This window comes from Sycon ciliatum, chromosome 11 (genome assembly GCF_964019385.1).
Source record: "Sycon ciliatum chromosome 11, ocSycCili1.1, whole genome shotgun sequence".
Classification (NCBI taxonomy): Eukaryota; Metazoa; Porifera; class Calcarea; order Leucosolenida; family Sycettidae; genus Sycon; species Sycon ciliatum.
This window is the reverse complement of record NC_088653.1, coordinates 12,028,887-12,049,624: the sequence shown is the minus strand read 5'-3', so window position 1 is coordinate 12,049,624 and position 20,738 is coordinate 12,028,887. Positions and strand designations below refer to the sequence as shown.

Below are 20,738 nucleotides of genomic sequence, written 5' to 3'. Positions count from 1 at the left end.
GCATTTCCACGAACAGTGTAGATGAGCGCGGAGAGTGCATTCATCCCTCATCAACCACTTCCCCTTGGGCTTACGAGAGTTTTTTCTGCGTACCTTTCATTTTTGTTTGTTTCTCTCTGATACCGTATTGATGCCGGTACCTGTACCTCGATGTGTTCCTCTATCTGCAGTCACCTTTAACCTTCGGTCAAGTTGACGTTTATTGTGCTCTATTTATCGTGCGAATCAAAATAAACAATAATAACACAAGTCGTGCTAGAGTGACGACATGTGCGTGTAGTAGGGTTGATGCGATGGGACTTTATAATTAGGTGGAACAGAACACACATTGGGCAGATTGATTGGGCATCATTGATTGTGCTCAGTCTAAACAGTGAACATAAGAATTATCTCCAGTGACAGACTGTAGCGGCTAGCCTCCAATAGGTAGCTGGCACTAGTTGCTACTGCTTGTTTGACAGGTGCCGCCAGAACCCCTGTTGTGTCATGCTATAGATGCACATGCCCTATTCTGGGGCATACTGAGGTACTTTGATTTTGTTGACTGCATGTAGACAGCATCCAATAGTAGTACTCGTAGACCTTGGCTCTTTGTAGGTCAACCACCATCGCATGGATCGATCGGTGACTATGCACTTGGAGGTTGGAATAGCCCGCGCTGAACAGATCTTGCCATGGCCCAGGGAGTGAACTCGCTTACTCGACTATCCCGGTTTTAGTTAACCAGCATGAGTGGTGCAATTTGTCCATACCATGTTGCGAGCTCACAGTTGTTTGGGCAGCTTTTGAGCTGCACCACCAAACAAAGCGAAATAACGGCGTGACTGTAGAGCAAGGAAGCGGCGAGACGGCACTTCCAGGACGAGACAGGCAGTAGAGATGTGTTCACAGCACGAGCAACCTCTCAAACCCTGCCGGTACTCCACAGTTACAAGAAAATGTCGGACTGGACGACGCGCCAATGCAAACCTGCTACATCCACCCAGGCAGATAGCTGCCAAACCAGGCCAATGTCGACCCACTGAAATCAGAATACCGGTATGTCAATGTCAAACAGATCCTGCAGGAGAAGACTGGGATGATATTGGCGTCCAGTGTACGGACACCAGTCACATTTCCTGCGTCTTTTGCAGCATACAGGATAGACTCATCACTGTAAAGTCCACTACTTCGTGATTTTTATTTGTAGAATACATGACAGGCGTATTCAGTGTGCCTCGCAGGCCTGCGAGATGCTGCAGAAGACCAGGTTAGACCTTTCTGGACCGCCATTCACCGACGGTGGGCTACACGATGCTGGAGGAACTAGATTCCAGTGAAAACCCAAGATTCCTTTGCTCCTGGACGCTCCGACGTGTTGTGATATCTGCCAGGTGCGCAGTAACTAGTATTTTCATCGCTATAGCGAGGACGACGCCGATCGGCAAACTCTCGCTCACAGCCATCACCAGCCTCTCAAAACCATCACTTGGCATCCCCCAGAGGTATAGGAGAAAGCCAAAACAGCTCTCAACAAACAAAAGCTAAGGACGATGGAAAGAGAGCATGTCAAAAAGAAGACGAACAGTATGAAGTTCAATTTCAAATGGGTTTGAACACTCGCACCACCAACTATACCACTTTCAATAAATCGTGACGCCATTTTGTTTTAACACGCATACGGTCCATTCCAAAAATCAGTGCCATTGGCTAGCTTTGCCCTTGAACTTGAAATCTCGTGCCTTATTCTTTCCTGGGGACTGGTGTTGGATATTGAACGGGCGGAGTGACCGCCGGGATGATGGATGAAGGAGATGATGGCCTAAACTTGGCTGCGCGCATTCTCATTTTCGCGTGGCCTGCCACTTGTGTTTCGCAGATTCACGAAGGGTGTCACAGGCATAGCTGGAGGAAGAAAGGTGAGAGAATCGGTTGCACAGTGCAGATCAACCCAACCATTTGGTTGTTTTAATTTTACTTCGCACAGTCAAACGGGATGACCACCCAATAAAATTTCCGAACGTGACATTTTTGTAATTTATTGATTTTCCCGCATTATACCACAGTTTATTGTTCAGGTTATTTCGCTTCAACTTTTGAGGTATGAATTCCTTAACTGCAGACTCGACATGCAAGCTCCATACTGACCAGGCTGTGTCAACATCAGGTCACGGCTTGTTTGACTTTGTCCGTTAGGCTGTGTTTGCATAGATATTCTGATGGCGTCAAAGACAGTTAGAGATTTTGTTGGTCGTGTGTCGGGGGTATTGTCCCCGCCGAAACTGAATGCAAGTTTAAGAAAGACTAGGTCTAGTGAGTTATGATCAGAAGTGTCCTGTGGGTCTAGCCCTCGGCCCCTCTGCGGCAAGCAGTAAACTATATTTACACCAAAAAGCGCAAGACAAGACTTGATTTTTTACGCGGCTCTTTTCACCATGATAATTATTGTACACGTGTTTTGAAAATTTGAAATACTCATGGCAACTGGTGGGTGAATCATTCAAAAATGCAAACGTGCCCGCTGTTGAGTGCAGCCATGTGAATCCACACAGTCACTTTTCTCGTAAATCACTCGCCGTAAAACGTGCAAGTGGCTGTCGTGTGAATCGCCTATAACTGACTGTCTGCAGTTGTCGAAGTATTTCCCTGCACTCACTGTACTTTGTTAGAGATGTTCCGCATAACGTAATTACGTTAGTTAAAAAATGTAGTCGATCTACGGAAAGTCTTACGTAAACTGCATGCGCATCTGGGTTCCGCCATACGGAGTTTTCAAATCATAGCAGACTCAGCGGAGGACGTTCAGGTATTACCGGTATTTTACGACTCCCTGGTCTACAGTACACTACACAGTCAGTGCAACAAGTGTATGAAAGTCCCGGCCTGGAGCAAAAAAAAGAAAGAAAAAAAGTACGAATAATCAAAAAAATTAATTCAGCCAGCACTCTTGACAACCCTACTCCTTTTTGCCCGAGGACGGATTTTTTAATTTTTCGAAAAATACAGACGACTCCTTACCTGTTCATTGGTTGAGGGAAAGATGCAAACGGGAAAACGTCTGAAGAAAAAATTGACTGGCGCCACCAGGACTCGAGCCAGGCGCCTTCACTTGAGGGCAGCGGTGCTCTAACCCTTCTTTACCGTTGAGGTTCAGTGTAAAAAGGTGTGACTAACTGTACTGTTTACAATGCGGCAGTGTGTGTGTGTGTTTGTGCGTGTGTGTGCGTGTGTTTGTTGTGCACTGCAGGTTTTCTGGCTGATTCCTCCGACCCCAATCAATCTTCAGATCTATGAGCAGTGGGTGTTGTCGGGTAAACAGCAGGATATATTCCTGGGTGACATGGTCGAGAAGTGTGCCCGCGTCGAATTGAAACCAGGCTGGACTTTTGTCATTCCTACTGGTGAGTGAGATTGTGTAAGTGTGTGTATGTATGTATGTATGTATGTATGTATGTATGTATGTATGTATGTATGTATGTATGTGTGTATGTATGTATGTGTGTGTGTGTAAGTGTGTGTAAGTGTGTGTATGTATGTGCCAGCTAGTTCGGTTGGTTGGTGCCTTTATGCCTGATTGTGTTGGGTCTGTTGCCAACGGGCTCGGCTGCTTGAAGGTGTAATGCGTGTGTGTGTGTGTGTGTGTGTGTGTGTGCATGTATGTGTGTGTTTGTGTGTGTGTACGTGTGTGCATGTGTACGCGCGTGTGTATGTGTGTGTGTGGTTGTGTGTGTGTGTGTGTGTGTCTGTGTTGCCACACCTGCCGACATGTCAGTAGCCTGCTGATTTTGGAGGCATTTCACGACCCGCCGACGATTGACCTTTTCCTGCCGACAACAGACATGAAAATGTCCCGTTCTGACGTTATGCTTCGTTTAGAACTAAATTAGAACATAATAGAAGTCATGTTCCAGATTTTTGCTCTTACTGGTCATCGTGTTTGTTTTCATTGCTCTCTCCTATGGTGCTAAGTGAAATCATTATTCTGTCTCGGGGGAAAATCTGATAGCTCAATCTGAGTTTCACGCAGACCCGTGATTTTTTAAAGGGGAGGTATACCCTAAAATCAAATTTTCACCAGTTGTAGTCTTCGGGGTGCTGAGTCGAATGGTCTTGGTCCGAGGAAGCTGCGACGCTCCCTTCCTTCTTTTTTCCCAATCGAACTCGCGCACTTCCACCGAAACTGGGTGACTGCGCCCTACTAGATGGGGATTTGTATGCAAAATGTCACTAAAAGCGCCATGTCATTCTTATAAAAGCACGGATGACCGCGATTGGCCCATGTGTTGTAGTCGTTTGGACGCTGAGTCGACTAGTTTTGGTCCGAAAAAGGCTGCGATGCAGCGTTCCTCCTTTATTCCCAATCGAACATGGTTGAACAAGCGGTCACGTGCTCCAGGGTGCCCAACTCACCTGGTCACCGCGCCAGCAGGCGACAACTTTCACACCAAGGTTCAACTCGAGTTCAACTCGAGTGACAGGACTGCACCCAAAAAAGGTCAAACAGGCTAGTAAGTTGTACCCTGCAGGCACGGTGACCAGGTGACTGGTGTACGCGGGAGCACGTGACCGCTTGTTCAACTCAGCGTCTAAAAGACTACAACATATAAAGAAGGAAGGGAGCGTCGCAGCTTCCTCGGACCACGACCATTCGACTCAGCACCCCGAAGACTACAACTGGTGAAAATGTGATTTTAGGGTATACTTCCCCTTTAACAGTGCGCTTTGTGTGCATGTGTATACTGGGGTTACTATGATGGGGGTCTGGGGGCAAAAAGCCCCCAGATGATGCATTTTATTTTTTCATCCTACTGATATTTGGCCAAAGTGATGTGGCAACACTGTGTGTGTGTATGTTTGTTCGTTGACAGGCTGGATTCATGCAGTTCACACTCCTGTGGATTCGCTAGTGTTTGGTGGAAACTTTCTGCACAGTTTCAACATAAGCGGTCAGCTTGCCGTGGCGGACATTGAAGAAACTACTACGGTACGTGAGCTCCTGTGCATGCAAGTGGATTTCCTTGCACTTCTCAGTTTGGGAAATGCTCAATTATGATAATTCTGCGTGCGAGTGCACTAGCCCTGAACATACATGTAGGTGACCCGTTTGTGGTGTCTCATAGCCTACCTCACGACCTTCTGCTTTCTTTCTGCATCACTTGTATCTTGCAGGTATATCATCTCGTGACGACCACATTTATGTCTGAATTTGAAGTGCGAAGATGCTTCAGCAACCACATCGTACTTTTCCATTGCTTTCATTGTGCTTCTACTGTGCATGTGTGTAACTTGTGGGGTATATATGTGATGACATTGTATGCTGGCGACACGGTCAGATTTTGTCCATGCGTGTAACGTGCACCTGCATGTTATGCATTGAAAAGGATCTGCCACTTGCGATCCTGGGACAAGTATCAGGTCAGCTTTGTCTTGTGTGGGCTGTACCAGATTGCTGTTCACTTTTCCATCTGTTGGTGTCATGCAGGTTCTCACACGCAACGGGAACACTTCGTGGTAGTAAAATAGATATTTCGCAAACAACAAAAAGGCAACTCTTTCTCTTCCTTTCGAAGAACCGAACTAATTACTTGCCGAGCCTCATCGAAAAACAAACCCACTCTGAAAAAGCCCTACACTACACTAGTACGGGATTCAGCGCAGAGCAAAAAATAATCATGAGTCATTATACAATGCATGCAGTGTAGCCGTGAAAACTGGTGAATAAAGAATGCAGTAGGTTGGCAGCACGTGACCCGTCGTACCGCAGTACGCGACGGCGTCGCGGCTTAGAAATGAAAGGAAACACTGCGAGAAAAGACAAAACGAAAATACATGTCCCTTTGTCAAAACTTAGAAGAAACAAACAAAATGCGACCAAGAATCATTTTGAGAGTCAACGTCAATAGTACTCTTGTGCCGTTGTGCAAATTCTTGTCTTGCATTGTGCAACGCAAGAAACAAACAACCTACGAAATAACTCGTGAACTAACTGTAGGCTAAATCACTACATGTACGCGAAATTGCGTTCCAAAATAAACTGAATTTCTGAGACATTTCATATTTCACATCCTGAGGGAAATATTGAATAAATAGTAAATACATCATAAAAAAACACATGGCCACGACGGCCTTCTCAACATACCCCCCTCCTTGATACATCCGTATCAAAGAATGAGTAAAATGAGAAAAGAGATCGAACTGACTAAAGATGGCGATAAGTCCATCTAAAACATGCGTACGGACTGTCAGCCTTTCACAACCGGACATAGCCGTACAACTGACCTGGTTACCTGCTTGCCTCCGACCTGGAGCTTAGCGACACGCACTCTGCCGTCAGAACCAGGGTAGACCTCCAACACCCGTCCAAGAGGCCACTTGCCACGGGGGGTATCAGCTGACACAACGAGGACGATGTCACCAACACTGAGATCCGGGTACTCTTTCCACCACTTGGACATCCATGCTGTCACTCCAGAACATGACATTCTCCATTGCGATGGCGAGTGTCTTGGCTACGGACACACCAAGACGACATCCGATGACTGCTCTCATTAGCTCGAGTCGGGGGATGCTAACAGCTGATAACGGCGCCACTTTGGCTCGAGCCATGACGAATCGACTGGACCTCGTACCATCCTGGTACACATGACAGAGATAAGCGACTGCTCCATATGCATCTTGCGAGGCATCGCAGAATACATGTAGCTGAGTCTCCACCACGTCTTCATCACGTTGAATACACCGGTGAACTCGGACATCCTGGAGTGCATCCATGTCGGCACACCACTTTTGCGCCTCTGCGCCTAGCTCTGGCAGCAGAGAGACGTCCCAGTCAGCACCTGCTAGCCACATCTTCTGGAACAACATCCAACCAACTATGGTGAATGGCAGTACGAATCCGATCGGATCAAACAATGTGGCTTGGTTCTTCAAGAACGCTCTCTTGGTGACAATGTCTGATGGCGGCTTGACATGAATCAGGAACTCGTCTTCCTCTGCTCGCCACTTAACTCCGAGAGTCTTGGTCGTCGGCAGGATTCCATTAGCGAGGTCCACTTCCTTGGCTCGGTCCTCCTCGGGGACTTCGGCGAGCACCTCAACATTGTTGGAAATCCATTTTCGCACATGCATTCCAGCGAGACCCCACAGCGCCGTAAGCTCGTGGTACAGCTGAATCGCTAGCTCTGTTGACTTTGTCGAGTCCATTGAATCGTCCATGTACGTGGACTTCAACACGGTTTCTGCTGCCGTAGGAAACTCCTCCTGGTTCCGCCGCGCATGCTCTTGCGAGACCAGTTGAGCTAAGAATGGAGATGCATTGATCCCGAACACCACTCTATTGTACTGGTAAACGGCCGGTTGGTCCTCCGTATCTTCTCGCCAAAGAAATCGATGGAACTGTCGGTCATCCTCTTCCAACTCGATTTGTAGATACATCTCTGCCACGTCGGCTACCAGTGCGTTTGGGTGTCGCCGAAACCGCAGGAGAACGTCTGTGAGGTCCCGTTGTAGTTTGGGCCCAGTGCTGATGTAGTCATTCAGACACTTGCCTTTCGTCTTTGCTGCTGCATCAAAGACCACACGCACCTTTGTGGATGTAGCCCCAGGTCGTACAACAGCAAAGTGCGGCAGATACCAGCCGTCGCCATCACTTGCGTTGCTGATCTTGCTGATATACCCTTGTTCTAAGTGACGGCGAATCACGGTTCGGTATTCCTCAGCGACGTCTGGCTCCTTCGCCAGGCGTCTCTCTGCTGCGATGAGCCGCTTCATTGCAGTTTCTCGACTGTAGTTGTCCGGAGGTGGTCTCTTGATCCACGGCTCCGAAACCTGGTATCTTCCGTTCTTGTAGGTCATCGACTGGACCGTCTGATCAAAAACGGCTTGATCATCTGCACAGAATTCGTACGACTGGGGAAGTTCCTCCACCTCCCACATCCTTCTCACCAGTGCATTCAGGTCGACGTCCTTTCCGAAGTACGTGCGGGTGAAATTTGTCGTCTGTTGCGGTCTGGTGCTCCTGCCAACGCATGTCCACCCGAGTGGCGTTCTGCGTGCGAATGGCTCATGAGCCTCACCATAGACTTCCTCCATGCACCTGTGGAGACTAGCGTGGTCAAGGCCGATCAGCGCCTCTACTCGCTTCTTCTGGCATTGCGGAAACTCGATGCCGTTGAGGTGCGGATACCGTGTCTGATCTACCGACCAATCATGAGGTGTAAGGTTACCGGTGACATTCTTGGCAGTCAGAGCAGAGAACTGTGTGATAAATCTGCCATCCAGACTCTCGATGTGGCAGTCGACTGGCATGGTCTCTAGGGTCTCGATGCGGCCGTTCAGTGTGCTCACTGACACTTCTTGTGTGGGAGCGCTAAGCTCTAGCTGTGCCGCAACGTCGCAATTAAGGTAAGATTGCGTGCTGCCGTCGTCCAGCAGCGCGTTGACCTTGACATTCTTGTCGCCGTGGCGAAGTATGACGGGAACGGTTCGCAGTGCGACAGCTCTAACGCCGACACTACTCATATGTGTGGCCATGGAACTGGTGTCACCCCCCTCCGTGGAGGCGCTAGACTGGAGCACTGGCTTCTGTGAGGCTCCATTCGAGTCTGTAGTAGCACTAGACTTTCCGTGCAGCAACGCGTTGTGGGTCTCTGTACAACCGTCGGCACCACAGGGCTGCGACCTGGGACAGTTATTTCCCAAATGACCAGAGTTAAGGCAACGGTAGCAAAGCTTGAGCGTCCGGGCCTTCTGCCAACGCTCTGCAATTGACAGCTTCCGATACTCTAGGCATTTCCAAACGGGATGGATCTTCGTGCAGATCGGGCAACTGCTGCTGCTCTGGGCCTTCTTGGGCTTGTCAGCGAAGAATGCCTGATGCTTCACTCCACCATGACTGGCCTGGCCCTTCAGCGGGTGACTCTTTGCTGTTTGAGTGGACCCTACTGGAGTTGCCGTGGAGATACCTTGGATCGTCTCCTGGGCTCGTACTTGGAACTCGCTTTCCAGCTCCACCCATTGCAGAAGCGCTTCGACAGATTCAGAGGTGCTTGTCTGGTGTATCCACTTCTGGTAGCTCAGCAGAAGAGACACCCCCAGCTTCTGTGTTAGCCGGACATAAAATGTCCCGTTAGCCAACTCCTGTGTCTGACCACTCGCCTTCAAATTCACCACAGCGACATCGAGTAGCTCCGCAAAACGCTCCAACTCCTGGGCGTTTGCAGATCTCATCGCTGGGAACTTCTCAAGGGCTTCTAGATGCACTGCAACTAGACGTCGCTGACCACCGAACTTGCGTTCCAGCCTACGTCGTGCTGCCTCATACGCCTCGGCCGAGTAGCCAAGAGTGTCGATAGACCGTAGTGCATCGCCCGCGAGGTATTTTCGGAGCTGCAATAACTTCAGCCCATCCGGAATGTTAGCGCAGCCAATGCACATCTCAAACGCCGCCTTCCACGTCTCATATTGCCGCTTGTCGCCCTTGAACGTTGGAATTGACACTTTCTCTAAATGTCGGTACAATTCGATTCTACCAGAACTACTCGCTTGCACTGGTAGACCACTCGGCGATGTCATGGCAACTGGAAGACTGCTCGGCTGCACAAGACCATAATCTTCACGGTGTGACGCGTGACCTGGCTGACCAACTGGTATTTGTTGCATGACCGGTTGGGTCGCTGGTGGGGTAGACATTATTCCAGACTGATTCGGCAAGGCGTGCGTCGGGAAGTCGGGTGCCGACAAGAAACCCGGTGGTGTTCCAAATGAGAATGGATGTCCAGAATGGGTCGGCGGTGGAACGTACAAATTTCCTGATCCCGGCACAAATGCAGGTGTAGAAGCCGAGAGAGTATGACTTGCAACTGCACGAGGCTGCACAGCTGGAGTTGGTTGCGTCCCACGAGGAGGCTGCACTGCAGGAGTTCGTTGCGTCTGGGCTGACTGCACGAGTATGGTCGTGGCCGACAATGCTCTGAGTGGTACGCTGACCCCACTTGAACTACGGTTAGGGGTAGTGATTACGTTTCTTGCCGAAGCTGCCGACGTAGATACCGGTGCCTGCTGCATGCCAGACTGAGCAATGCCACTTGGTTGGTTACTCCCTGCAGACTGATGACCAATGTTCAGCGGTGTTGCCATGGTTTTGGCGGTTGCCATGGCAACCGGGTGAACTTTTGACAAGAGCTCCGCCGTAAACGGTAACGTAGGTACAGACGACAAAGAGACCGGAAAGGACACCTTGATTGTGCGTGACTTGTCTGTACTCACATTGGTTGCCATGGTTGCACTTGACGACGACACAATTGGCTGGCTGTCACTGACGCTTGCCGTGTCAGCCCCAAGCGATTCGTCCTGTCTATCATGATGGTCACCACTTGGAGTTCCCAGGGGGAGTGCCGATGCATTTGCTCCCAGAGGTGCTCCCGAGGAAACGGCAGGCGGCTGGGTAGTCCCCTCAACCCTCGCACTCTGGCTGACACTGGATGCAGACACATTCCCAAAACGACTGAGACTCTTCTCAGCACACATGTTCTGTTTTTCCTCAAGGGCCTTGCAAGGAGAGTGTGGCGGTGTCAACATCCTCCCACTTGCTCTGGGATTCTCCAAGCTCTGCGTCAACATTGCCTTTACTAATCTTATGTTCTTGGCTCTGGTGATGGAAGCTGGCGAACTTTCACCCGTTCTGGCTCGACTTGGCCTCTTGCTTATTTCTGCCAGCACGTCGCTGGTCTTGCTGACAGCATCGCTGTAGTCGACGTTGATGACCTCTATCTCCTCGTGCACTTTTTCTGTGGGTAGTCCTAATAGATGACTTGCACAAAGATTGTCTGGGTTCGAGACGGGGCAAGTGGACCTTCTGACTCTGACTTCCCCACCTTTTGAGTTCGTGACTTTCGAAGTTTCGCTTTTTGCCTGACGAACACTGAGCTAGTTTTTTTGGCTAGAGAGTAGAGTTGTGTTGATTCGGCTTGTATCGTCATGTCGAAGCGCTGCTGCGCTCCTGAATGCACTAGCAGACGAGAGATGGAACTGAGGCTCCCATTCCAATCCCAATCCCAGGCAGAAAAATGAGGGAATATTATTTTAGTATCATCGGTGTAGGCTGCAACAAGCACGTCGTGGTCCTGAAGTGTGACTACTTTCCCGCAGTGGAAGCGAAGTCAAGCACGACGAAAGTGGACGTGAAAGAACTCGATTCCTTTTGATTCGGCTGCACTCCAGAGCGACCCTCTCCTGAGGACAGACTGCGGAGAGGCCAGGAACCTGCCGAGTCACGAGTGGAAGCACAAGCCACGAAAATGAAGGGTGGAAGGACTGAGTGTGAGAGCCAGATGGCCTTTAGTAGTACTTCAAGTAGTATCTGAGTTGAAGGAGAGAACAAGTGTGCTGGAGAAACGCTGCGAAGTCCTCAGGCCTGATGTGTACTACATAGCTACTGTTGAAGTCTCACTTGCTCCGATATGAAAATTTCATCAGCCCTGACTCTGAGCAGCAGTATCTAGACTTGGACTTAGGCCAGAGGCATAGCATTGTAAACCTTACTGAAGCCATATGTATCCAATGCCTGGCTCTAGTGAGAAAGCAGTTTGGCGCAGGCTCGCCGCAAACTATGATTGAATCAGGTTGTGGTGGAAAGTCACATTATACCTCTCCAGGGGCGTACATAGGGCGGTTCCCGGGATGCCCGGGAACCAGTAAAAAAAATTCGATATTGGTACAGAATTTTTTTGGATCCAGCCTTTTCAGGCCCAGCGCTCGCAGTGCACGTGCAAGTGCATGCATGGCGCCTGGAGTCCGCGCCTGACCATGCTGACGCGAGTGACCATGGTGACGGTCCGAGGACTGTGACTAGCCCAGGTGTGAAAGCGGTGCTGGGACACAGTGTACTGGACTGGGTTCAACAAAGTCTCTACATCGCCGGATTCCTCGATCTCAGAGTCAAATTTCCTTTGCAGTTTGTTTTGACGAAGTTCGTCGTGTTTTGGACGATGCTTTCGCTTTGTGGAAAAGAAAAATGAAGCATCGACATCCAGAGGGCCAGCACTCTATTCAGAGCTATTTTGAGCAGCAGGCAAAGCGTGTAGCCAGTGCTAGTGGCGAAGGTCAAGAGATAGATGAGAATGGAGACGCACCTGACTTGCAAGCGAAGGCTGCATGCATCGAGCAGCGCTGAGGAAGAAATCGTCGGCGAAGCTGTAGAGCGACCGTTGTTACTTCAGTGACATGGGAGTGTGTTGGAAGGGATATGTGTTCGAAGGAATATTCTGAAAGTCGACGTCCACAGTGGAATCCAGTCCCCCGACATTTGCCGGACACGGAAAAGATTTCCGGCGTCACCGACAATCATTGTGCGCCACCGAAGGCGAAGGATTTCATTTCCTGTGCGTGTCCAGATGGATGGCAAACAGCGCCACTTTCAACTATCCTTGTTACAGGAGTTACCTTGGGTAGTCTTTTGACCGGCGTGCAATGGTGGCCTCTGCTTGCCCTGTGTGATGTTTGCTCCAGATGATTCGAAACTTAGGCAGCTTTCAAGACTGCACGCAATCGTCATGCTGAACAAAACATCCATAAAACGGGGAAAAGTTCAGTCTTTTAAAATCAAAAATGCGTAGCAATGACATCGTATAGCAGCTTGTGGATGAAAATTTCACCCAGTCTGAGGAGAATAAGCAGAAACTCCGTGGGATACAATTGTGTGGAATGTTGGTTCATCAGTTGGCATGGGAACCACTCCTGGAGGCGAGCGGCGTACGCCCCTGCTCTCCATGATTAGCTGGTAATGACGACGATGCGGCTCCAGCTGGGTCTCATGGGAAAGTAACTTGCATACCTGTTTTGTTGCAACGAGGCATTGGTGCTCCATGTACTGAAGACATGATTGAACTACATGTTATCTTCTCCTGGGAGAATGTGGAACAAATAATGCCAGAGTGTGTCTGATACACATCACAGTCTGCTGAGTATGTTCATTATTGTGGACGTGACAGAACTGCGCTGTGAGGTACCTTCTGCATTGGACCTACAGTTGAGCCACTACTCTTCTTACAAATTCCATACAACGGTGAAAGGATTTGTGGGAGCATCATCAAACAGTGCATTCACCTTCATCATACACTGGCTCTGTTGCCTACAGTAGTTCACATTTTGACGGGGCGTGCTGGGACGATACGGAAGGAGCGGCGGGAACCATTGGAGTGCTCATGATGCTGGTTAGCGGAGACGGATGTGAGTGTCAGGAATGGGAACGCAACCGCACTACTGTACAAATCAGGAAGCGATGGAAGAGTTGAATCTGTTCAACCTTCCATGCCATGTACAGGGACACAAGCGTAAAAATGGCTGCATTTCGAATGTGAACTGGCGATGGCATTGTGTGGCGACGAACACAACTGCAACTCCTCAAAATTTCAGCTTCTCGAACATTATGCTCCCCATGATAACTCACCGAATGGCTCACATGACGGAGTTGGACATTACCAGGCTAGGATTATCATTTGCTGTATTTATGGATAGTCCTTGAGTTTTCAGATGAAGTGCATTATCTTTTACCTGTCGTTCCTTTAGAATGGCACAATGTCCATGGCTGCTTTCTTGTCTTCATAACGGACTGGTATGATCAGCATGATTCTGCTTTATTTGAGAAGAAATAAAACTTTCCTTTCGGAAAGGAAGCCCAGAAACGTCAACCCCCATCGACTTTGCTTTATGACTCTCGCCCATCGACGTTAGCCGTCGCAATAGCTGCTGCATGTATGTTGTGCTGTGCGAACCGTACAAGATTGTACAGCTCACCCACGCCTTCCCGCCAGTGCCGCCACGCCTTCCCAACAGGCTCCTATATCCCGTACCGTTAGCGTTACATTGAATGTGAACTAGGCTAGCACATTTATCCTTCGTTCTTTTGATGGCGGCGGGTAGCATGGAACTTGAGGTGTTCTTGGGATCCTCGTGCAACACTTGCTGTTCCCGGATGCCATATTATTGGGTGCATCGAGGTTGCTTCTATGCTCACTGTTGTTTGGTAAGACAATTTTTTTATAACTATTTGTCCGAAGAATAAGGCAAGAGTATTTTGGGTTGGTTTGGACGCCTGGCTTCTCTTCACATAATATACAGACGTCAGTCATGTAGTGCCACTTCAATATACTATAGCACTAACCATGCTAACCCTGAAAGTGCACATCATGCATGACTCATGAGCTGCTGAAGACAGTGACGGTCGGTACTGATCATGTACATGTACATGCCGTGCACCGTTCATTCATGCTGACAAAAAAAGTACACTACAGTACTCGTACAGACGGTGTAGGGTGCCCCCAGTGTAGCCTGGGTGCACAGGGTGCACTTGCCCCGTCTCACTCGCGGCTGGGATCTTTGTGCAAGTCATCTATTCTGCGTACCGCGTTACCAGTTTTAGACACACATCCACAGCGTTGTGAACACTCTCAGTCACGTCATCCAACAACCTCTTGATCTCTTTCGAGGTCGCATCCTCTTCGTAGATCCTGCTGAGCAACAAGTTTCGATTTCGTGTGACATGGAACTTGGCCTTGGCCTTCGCTTTCTTGCACTCCTCAAGATCCATGTTGTCCAGCGAAAACCCGAAATGCTACTCACTACCACACTGCGCTTGGTGAAGGAACCACTACTTGACAACCATCCTCTGCTACCAATTTGTCATGCAGGTTCTCACACGCAACGGGAACACTTCGTGGTAGTAAAATAGATATTTCGCAAACAACAAAAAGGCAACTCTTTCTCTTCCTTTCGAAGAACCGAACTAATTACTTGCCGAGCCTCATCGAAAAACAAACCCACTCTGAAAAAGCCCTACACTACAGTACGGGATTCAGCGCAGAGCAAAAAATAATCATGAGTCATTATACAATGCATTAGGCCTAGCCCAAATTTGCCGGCAATTCTTCCAGCAAAATATCGAAATTTCCCACGAAAAGAAATTGCCAGCAAATTCCGAGCAAAATATCGAAATTTACAGAGGATCCGGGTGTGTTTTGGCAATTTTATTCTAATTTCTTTGGTTTCATTGGGCCAACGTCGTGCTGAAATAGCTCGTGCAGGTTGTCAGGGGTACATAAATTTGAAATCATGCTACAAAATCCGTAATACTGACACCATTTCCAGTTTTGCTTTCCTCATCAGAGTCACCATCCACTTTTAGTCTTTTACCAAAGTAGACGGTTCATTCGAAGCTATTTTTGCCACAAAGCAGGAGCAAAATGGAGCAAAATATCGGAAACGAAAGGCAATGCCAAGCAAAATATGGAAAGTGCTTGGGCAAAATTTGCCGGCAAAATATCGAAGCGCCCCGAGCAAATTTGGGCTAGGCCTACAATGCATGCAGTGTAGCCGTGAAAACTGGTGAATAAAGAATGCAGTAGGTTGGCAGCACGTGACCCGTCGTACCGCAGTACGCGACGGCGTCGCGGCTTAGAAATGAAAGGAAACACTGCGAGAAAAGACAAAACGAAAATACATGTCCCTTTGTCAAAACTTAGAAGAAACAAACAAAATGCGACCAAGAATCATTTTGAGAGTCAACGTCAATAGTACTCTTGTGCCGTTGTGCAAATTCTTGTCTTGCATTGTGCAACGCAAGAAACAAACAACCTACGAAATAACTCGTGAACTAACTGTAGGCTAAATCACTACATGTACGCGAAATTGCGTTCCAAAATAAACTGAATTTCTGAGACATTTCATATTTCACATCCTGAGGGAAATATTGAATAAATAGTAAATACATCATAAAAAAACACATGGCCACGACGGCCTTCTCAACAGTTGGATATGTGACTTTCTGCAAGTCTCTGGTGTATGGTGGCCACTTCTTTGCTTGTCACTTTGTATGATATTACATTCTGTATTCGCTGCTTCCATGGCGTGGTCTGCAAACTGCAATCCTTGGGCAAATGTCATGTTTGCTATGTTGTGCTTTGGCCGTCAGCTTGTCTACACGTTGTAGTTGAATTATTTTGTTCCACAACTGACTTCCTTTTAAAAGTACGGTGGCCACTGCTTTGCATGGCATTTTACATGAAGAATTTCCTGTTTGTGTCGTGTGCATGTGCGTATGTGTGCGTGTACCGTGTGCATCCGCGTGTTTGTGTATCTGTGTGCGGGGTAAGCGAGGTGGGGAGGGCTGGTATGTATCAGTGTGTTATCGCAGTCTCATGCCTACATACAGTACATCGCGCGCGTGTTCATCATGTTTACCTTCGGGGTTGGGGTGGGGAGGGAACGGAAAAAAAACTGAAATTATCCATATAAAAATCGCTCTGTGAGCGGTTCTGAAAAACCTTTACTGGCGCTGCCCTGTCGTAAAAGTAAGAAATTAAAACTGGCCCATTGTCCCCCCAAATGTGAACTGATCCACCTAAATCGGGAATGACGGGACCCGAACGCACCAGTAGCACGAGGTCAGGAGGGCACAGGATCACAGCACATCATAGGGTAACACCATCACTAGTACATGGTATCAGTGGCAGTGTAACTTTGCTAGTACACATAGTTACTTCCATCGGTTATCCAACATGGGAGTTCATCGACGACCATGGCCTGTGGACCAGCGTCCCCAGCTGCATCCACAGGTAGGAACCTGATTGATTGATTGATTTTATTTGGATTTGCGAGACCAAACGAGCAGGAGTGCTCAATAACAGGGTAGCGAATGGTTGAGTTGTGCTATGTGACAATGTAGTGTGTGCGGAGGCCCAATACGATGTAAGGGGATGGGAGGAGAGAAGGCCAGCGGAGAGTCAAACTCAGAAGAGGGAGGAGAGAATAACTGAAGTACACATTTACTGTGCGAATTCAAATAAACCAGACAAACAGCAAAACGAGTACACAACTCACGAGAATAAATAGGACTGGAGCACAGAATTGAACTGCTGAAGTACACAGCTGACGAGAATAAAGACAGGAGCACAGAAATGAACGGGAGGCAGTCTACGAAGTGGTGGTACCACCGGTGCATGCACCACGGTACATTATCACATTATCGGCTTTGCAAAGTTCGTGGGTACTGAATACCATGGTATGGCCAACTGTGTACCAGTCTACAACGACTTACGTGTAGGGAATGGCAGCTTGGCGGAATGCTGGGATGTTGCCCATAGCTCGCACCGTGTCAGGTATATGGTTCCATAACAGGCAACCGCGAGATGCCGGTCGGCATTGGCCTGCTCGGCTTCTGGCTATTGGTTGTTGTAGGTCCAGACTGCGCTGAAGGCGAGTTGCTCCGCAGTTGCGAACAAACAGTGCCTGCAGAGCAGGACTGGCACGGTTATGAACGCACCGCCATACCAGCACGAGCAGTTTCTGGCGATATACCTCGTCCATGCGATAAACAGAGAGCCTCTCCAAGAGATCACTGGCCCTGGTAAATCGTGGTCGTCCGAACACCGCCCTTGCTGCGCGGTTTTGGGCCACCTGCAAGCGATTTAGCTGGTTGTGGGTCAAGCCGGAGCCATATGCTGACGATCCATATATCAAATCCGGCATGATGACAGATAGGAAGTACTTGCTTCAACTAGCTAGAGTGAGGCAGCGTCGCACCCGCCACAGACTACCGATCTTCCTAGCAGTGGGTGAGATGCACCGGTCAACTTGCGGTTGTCAGGTCATTCGTTCATCGATTAAGACGCCGAGGTATTTCGCGCTGGTGGTGTGCGGAAGCACATCATTTCGACAGCGTACACCCACGTCCGGCTGCTGCCCACTGCTGCTGGTAAAAACCAATACATTACTCTTCTTTGCATTTAATACAAGACCACGAGCGTCCAGCCAACTTGAGAGGGAGGTAACCGCCAAGCTGAGCGCATCAGACACCTCTTGCGCTGTCCGTCTTGCACATGTCAGGGCGATGTCATCCGCAAACTGCAGTGATGATGCCGGCGCAGATTCCGAGGGGATATCTCTGGTGTATATGGAGAACAGCATGGGTCCTAGTACAGAGCCCTGCGGCACACCACAAGTGCACCCTCGTGCTACTGCTGCGTTCGGGTCACGTCATTTGCGATTTAGGTGGATCAGTTCACATTTGGGGGTACAATGAGCCAGTTTTAATTTCTTACTTTTACGACGGGGCAGCGCCAGTAAAGGTTTTTCAGAACCGCTCACAGAGCGGTTCAAGTTATATGGATAATGTAAATAATACTCAATATGCTACCTGTGGTGTGGTGCAAGCTCAGCACTGAGCTAAATCAAACTAAATCAAACATACAGCCTACACAGCCTCTAATGGCCCTCTATACAGTGCTGCGATGGCACAACTTCTGAAAATATCCAAAAATATTCTTTCTAGACCAAAGAGTGGTATATTTGATAACATTTAATAACGATAGAAATTTTTACGATACTTCTCCAGACGTTTCGTTGTTCTGAACAACATCTTCAGTGGATAAAGAAAGGATATTACAATGAGAGTGAATAATCAACGGCTTGTCCACCAACTCTCTAGAACTTCTGAAGTTCACATCACCTTTCTTCCTCCAGCTATGCCTGTGACACCCTTTGTGAATCAAACACTACAGGCCACGGGAAAATGAGAATGCGCGCAGCCAAGATTAGGCCATCATCTCCTTCATCCATCATCCCGGCGGTCACTCCGCCCGTTCAATATCCAACACCAGTCCCCAAGAAAGAATAAGGCACGAGATTTCAAGTTCAAGGGCAAAGCTAAAGCCAATGCGGCAATGGCACTGATTTTTGGAATTGTCGAGTAGAACGAAAATAAATAATCGAAGGCGATCATAATAGCGAGGTTTTGCATTCCGAAATTCGGCAAAAAGATTCGGCACGCGGGAGCGAGGTCGAAAATGCACACGAAGATTCGGCGTGTTTGTTCGGAAAAAGCTCACTTTGCCGAAAATATTTTTCGGATGCATTTTCTTGTAGAAGAGCGCTATAGCGCTAGCGCGTGATTTATTCAAAGAGGTTTCTTATCTCGGCATCGCTTGGCAGGCGTCTTTGGCGACATAGCATCGTCAGCTACCTTTGATTGCTCCTCTCCACTGCCTGTCTACTCTCTTTCGCCTGGAGTGTCCTCACCGTCATCTGTGTGGCTGAAAAGACTATGGCGACACGCATAACATTTGACTTGGGCTTTGTTGGAGTTGGTTTTTCTGAGGCGACTGAGGGGGCAGGTTTGGCCCTCGACTCTTTGGGCGATCAAAGTTCGTTGGAATCAGCAAGAAATGGAGCACGGGACAGGACGTTGCTGATGCTGGGGTTCACGAAATGAAAACACATCATTTTCGACTTGCAAAACAAACGTTGGTGCGAAAATTCGACATTTTGATGTTCGACAAATGACCGATGACAAATGTCGCGCTTCGCAGCTCGAGCGCGCCCATGATGAGTCTCGCGCTTGCGACAGGCTAGCCGCTTGCGACAAAAGTTGTCTTTTTTTTACGAATTCTGTGACGTCATGTTTTGGAAGAATGTCCCAACAGTCATTCGCAAATCAATACATCGCAGTGCCAGTACTAGTGCATACATGTACTAGTACTAGTACTAGTAGTACTACAGTGGTCCCTCTATAATCCGGCACCATTTTGTGCCACGGAAATCTGCTGGATTAGGGAGGGTGCTGGATTAACAAATCTGATCTACTGCTGCAATGTGCATGAAGAGGACATTTGGCTACTGAAAATTGTGCTGGTTTATCGAGGGTGCTGGATTATAAAGTGCCGGATTAGAGAGGGACGACTGTAGTACATGGTGTGGAGCGTCTCCGAGAGTCCCGCGCCGAGATGATACGGCTGTCTGCTCTGGGAGTGGATAGCTCATCTGTGCTGGAGTACTTCGCGGCGGGGTGTTTGAATGAAGCGCATTTTGTCTCCTGTGGCTGTGCTCCACCAACAACTGCCACTAACTTGCTGTGGCATGCGTCTAGGCCATGACATGGTTACATGCATACCAGCGTTAGTGTGTTTACACCTTTAGCTCTGCGCTCGCGAGTCGCAGTCTGCATCGTGAACATACATTTTTCTAGGAAGAAAAGGAGCAGAGAACTACAAGTACGAGTTAGGCTACAAAAATAATAATGTCCACGAAACCCGCGGCCAGTTACATGTACTTGGCAATCAGCTCATGCGATGAAATTGCACGACACTGGCCAACGGTACTGACGTTCTACAACTAACTGCCAATCAGGTTTAGTACGTCTTGGATGCTCACTCCAACAGCCTTCCAAATTGGAAGGTTCTAAGCTATAGAAAATTACATAAGGAGGGGAAGGTGAGCTCAACCAAAGCAAGCAAAGTAGCTGAAAGTCTCAGCTGTGAAGATAGCTGGCGGATGTATGACGAAGACGATACTGGCTAGACCGTTTGGTGCAGTCAAACCAGGATTCAAGAACACACAGAAGCATACCACACAACGTGTGCACCAGCTAACACCACCACCGAAGGCAATCCCCCTACTGCCCGGGACACCTATATATACCCCCCCCCCCCCTCCCCCAGCCAACCAACTGCAGCAGGAGGTCAAAATGTGCAACTACAGGTCCAAGGGAACCTGCCCACTAAATGGTTACGAATACAGTCTGTAAGTCACTGTGGAGATTGCTTATACAGACACAACCTCACCTCTCGGAATATCTAAAGTGGACACTACGTATTGCCCGTCTAGTGACTCTATGGTTGATATTAGGAAAGTACTAAAATAAATGCTAAGTGACTTTCTATGTGAAGTCAGTTACACTGCGGAGTATGCACCCAGTCACGGTGCTGACA

General features: G+C 48.6%; 1 protein-coding gene and 1 long non-coding RNA gene across 2 annotated transcripts; one reads left to right on the top strand and one right to left on the bottom strand.

Moving 5' to 3' along the window:
• The first annotated feature begins 1,702 nt into the window (after positions 1-1,702).
• On the top strand, positions 1,703-4,961 carry LOC135827506 (uncharacterized). Its single transcript, XR_010555470.1, has 3 exons — positions 1,703-1,898; positions 3,227-3,380; positions 4,848-4,961. It is a non-coding gene; the product is annotated as an uncharacterized LOC135827506 (long non-coding RNA).
• A 1,429-nt stretch (positions 4,962-6,390) lies between these two features.
• On the bottom strand, positions 6,391-10,599 carry LOC135827093 (uncharacterized). The gene has a single exon (XM_065339618.1). It carries the CDS (start codon positions 10,597-10,599, stop codon positions 6,391-6,393), a length of 4,209 nt encoding a protein of 1,402 aa, XP_065195690.1.
• Between the last annotated feature and the right edge of the window lie 10,139 nt (positions 10,600-20,738).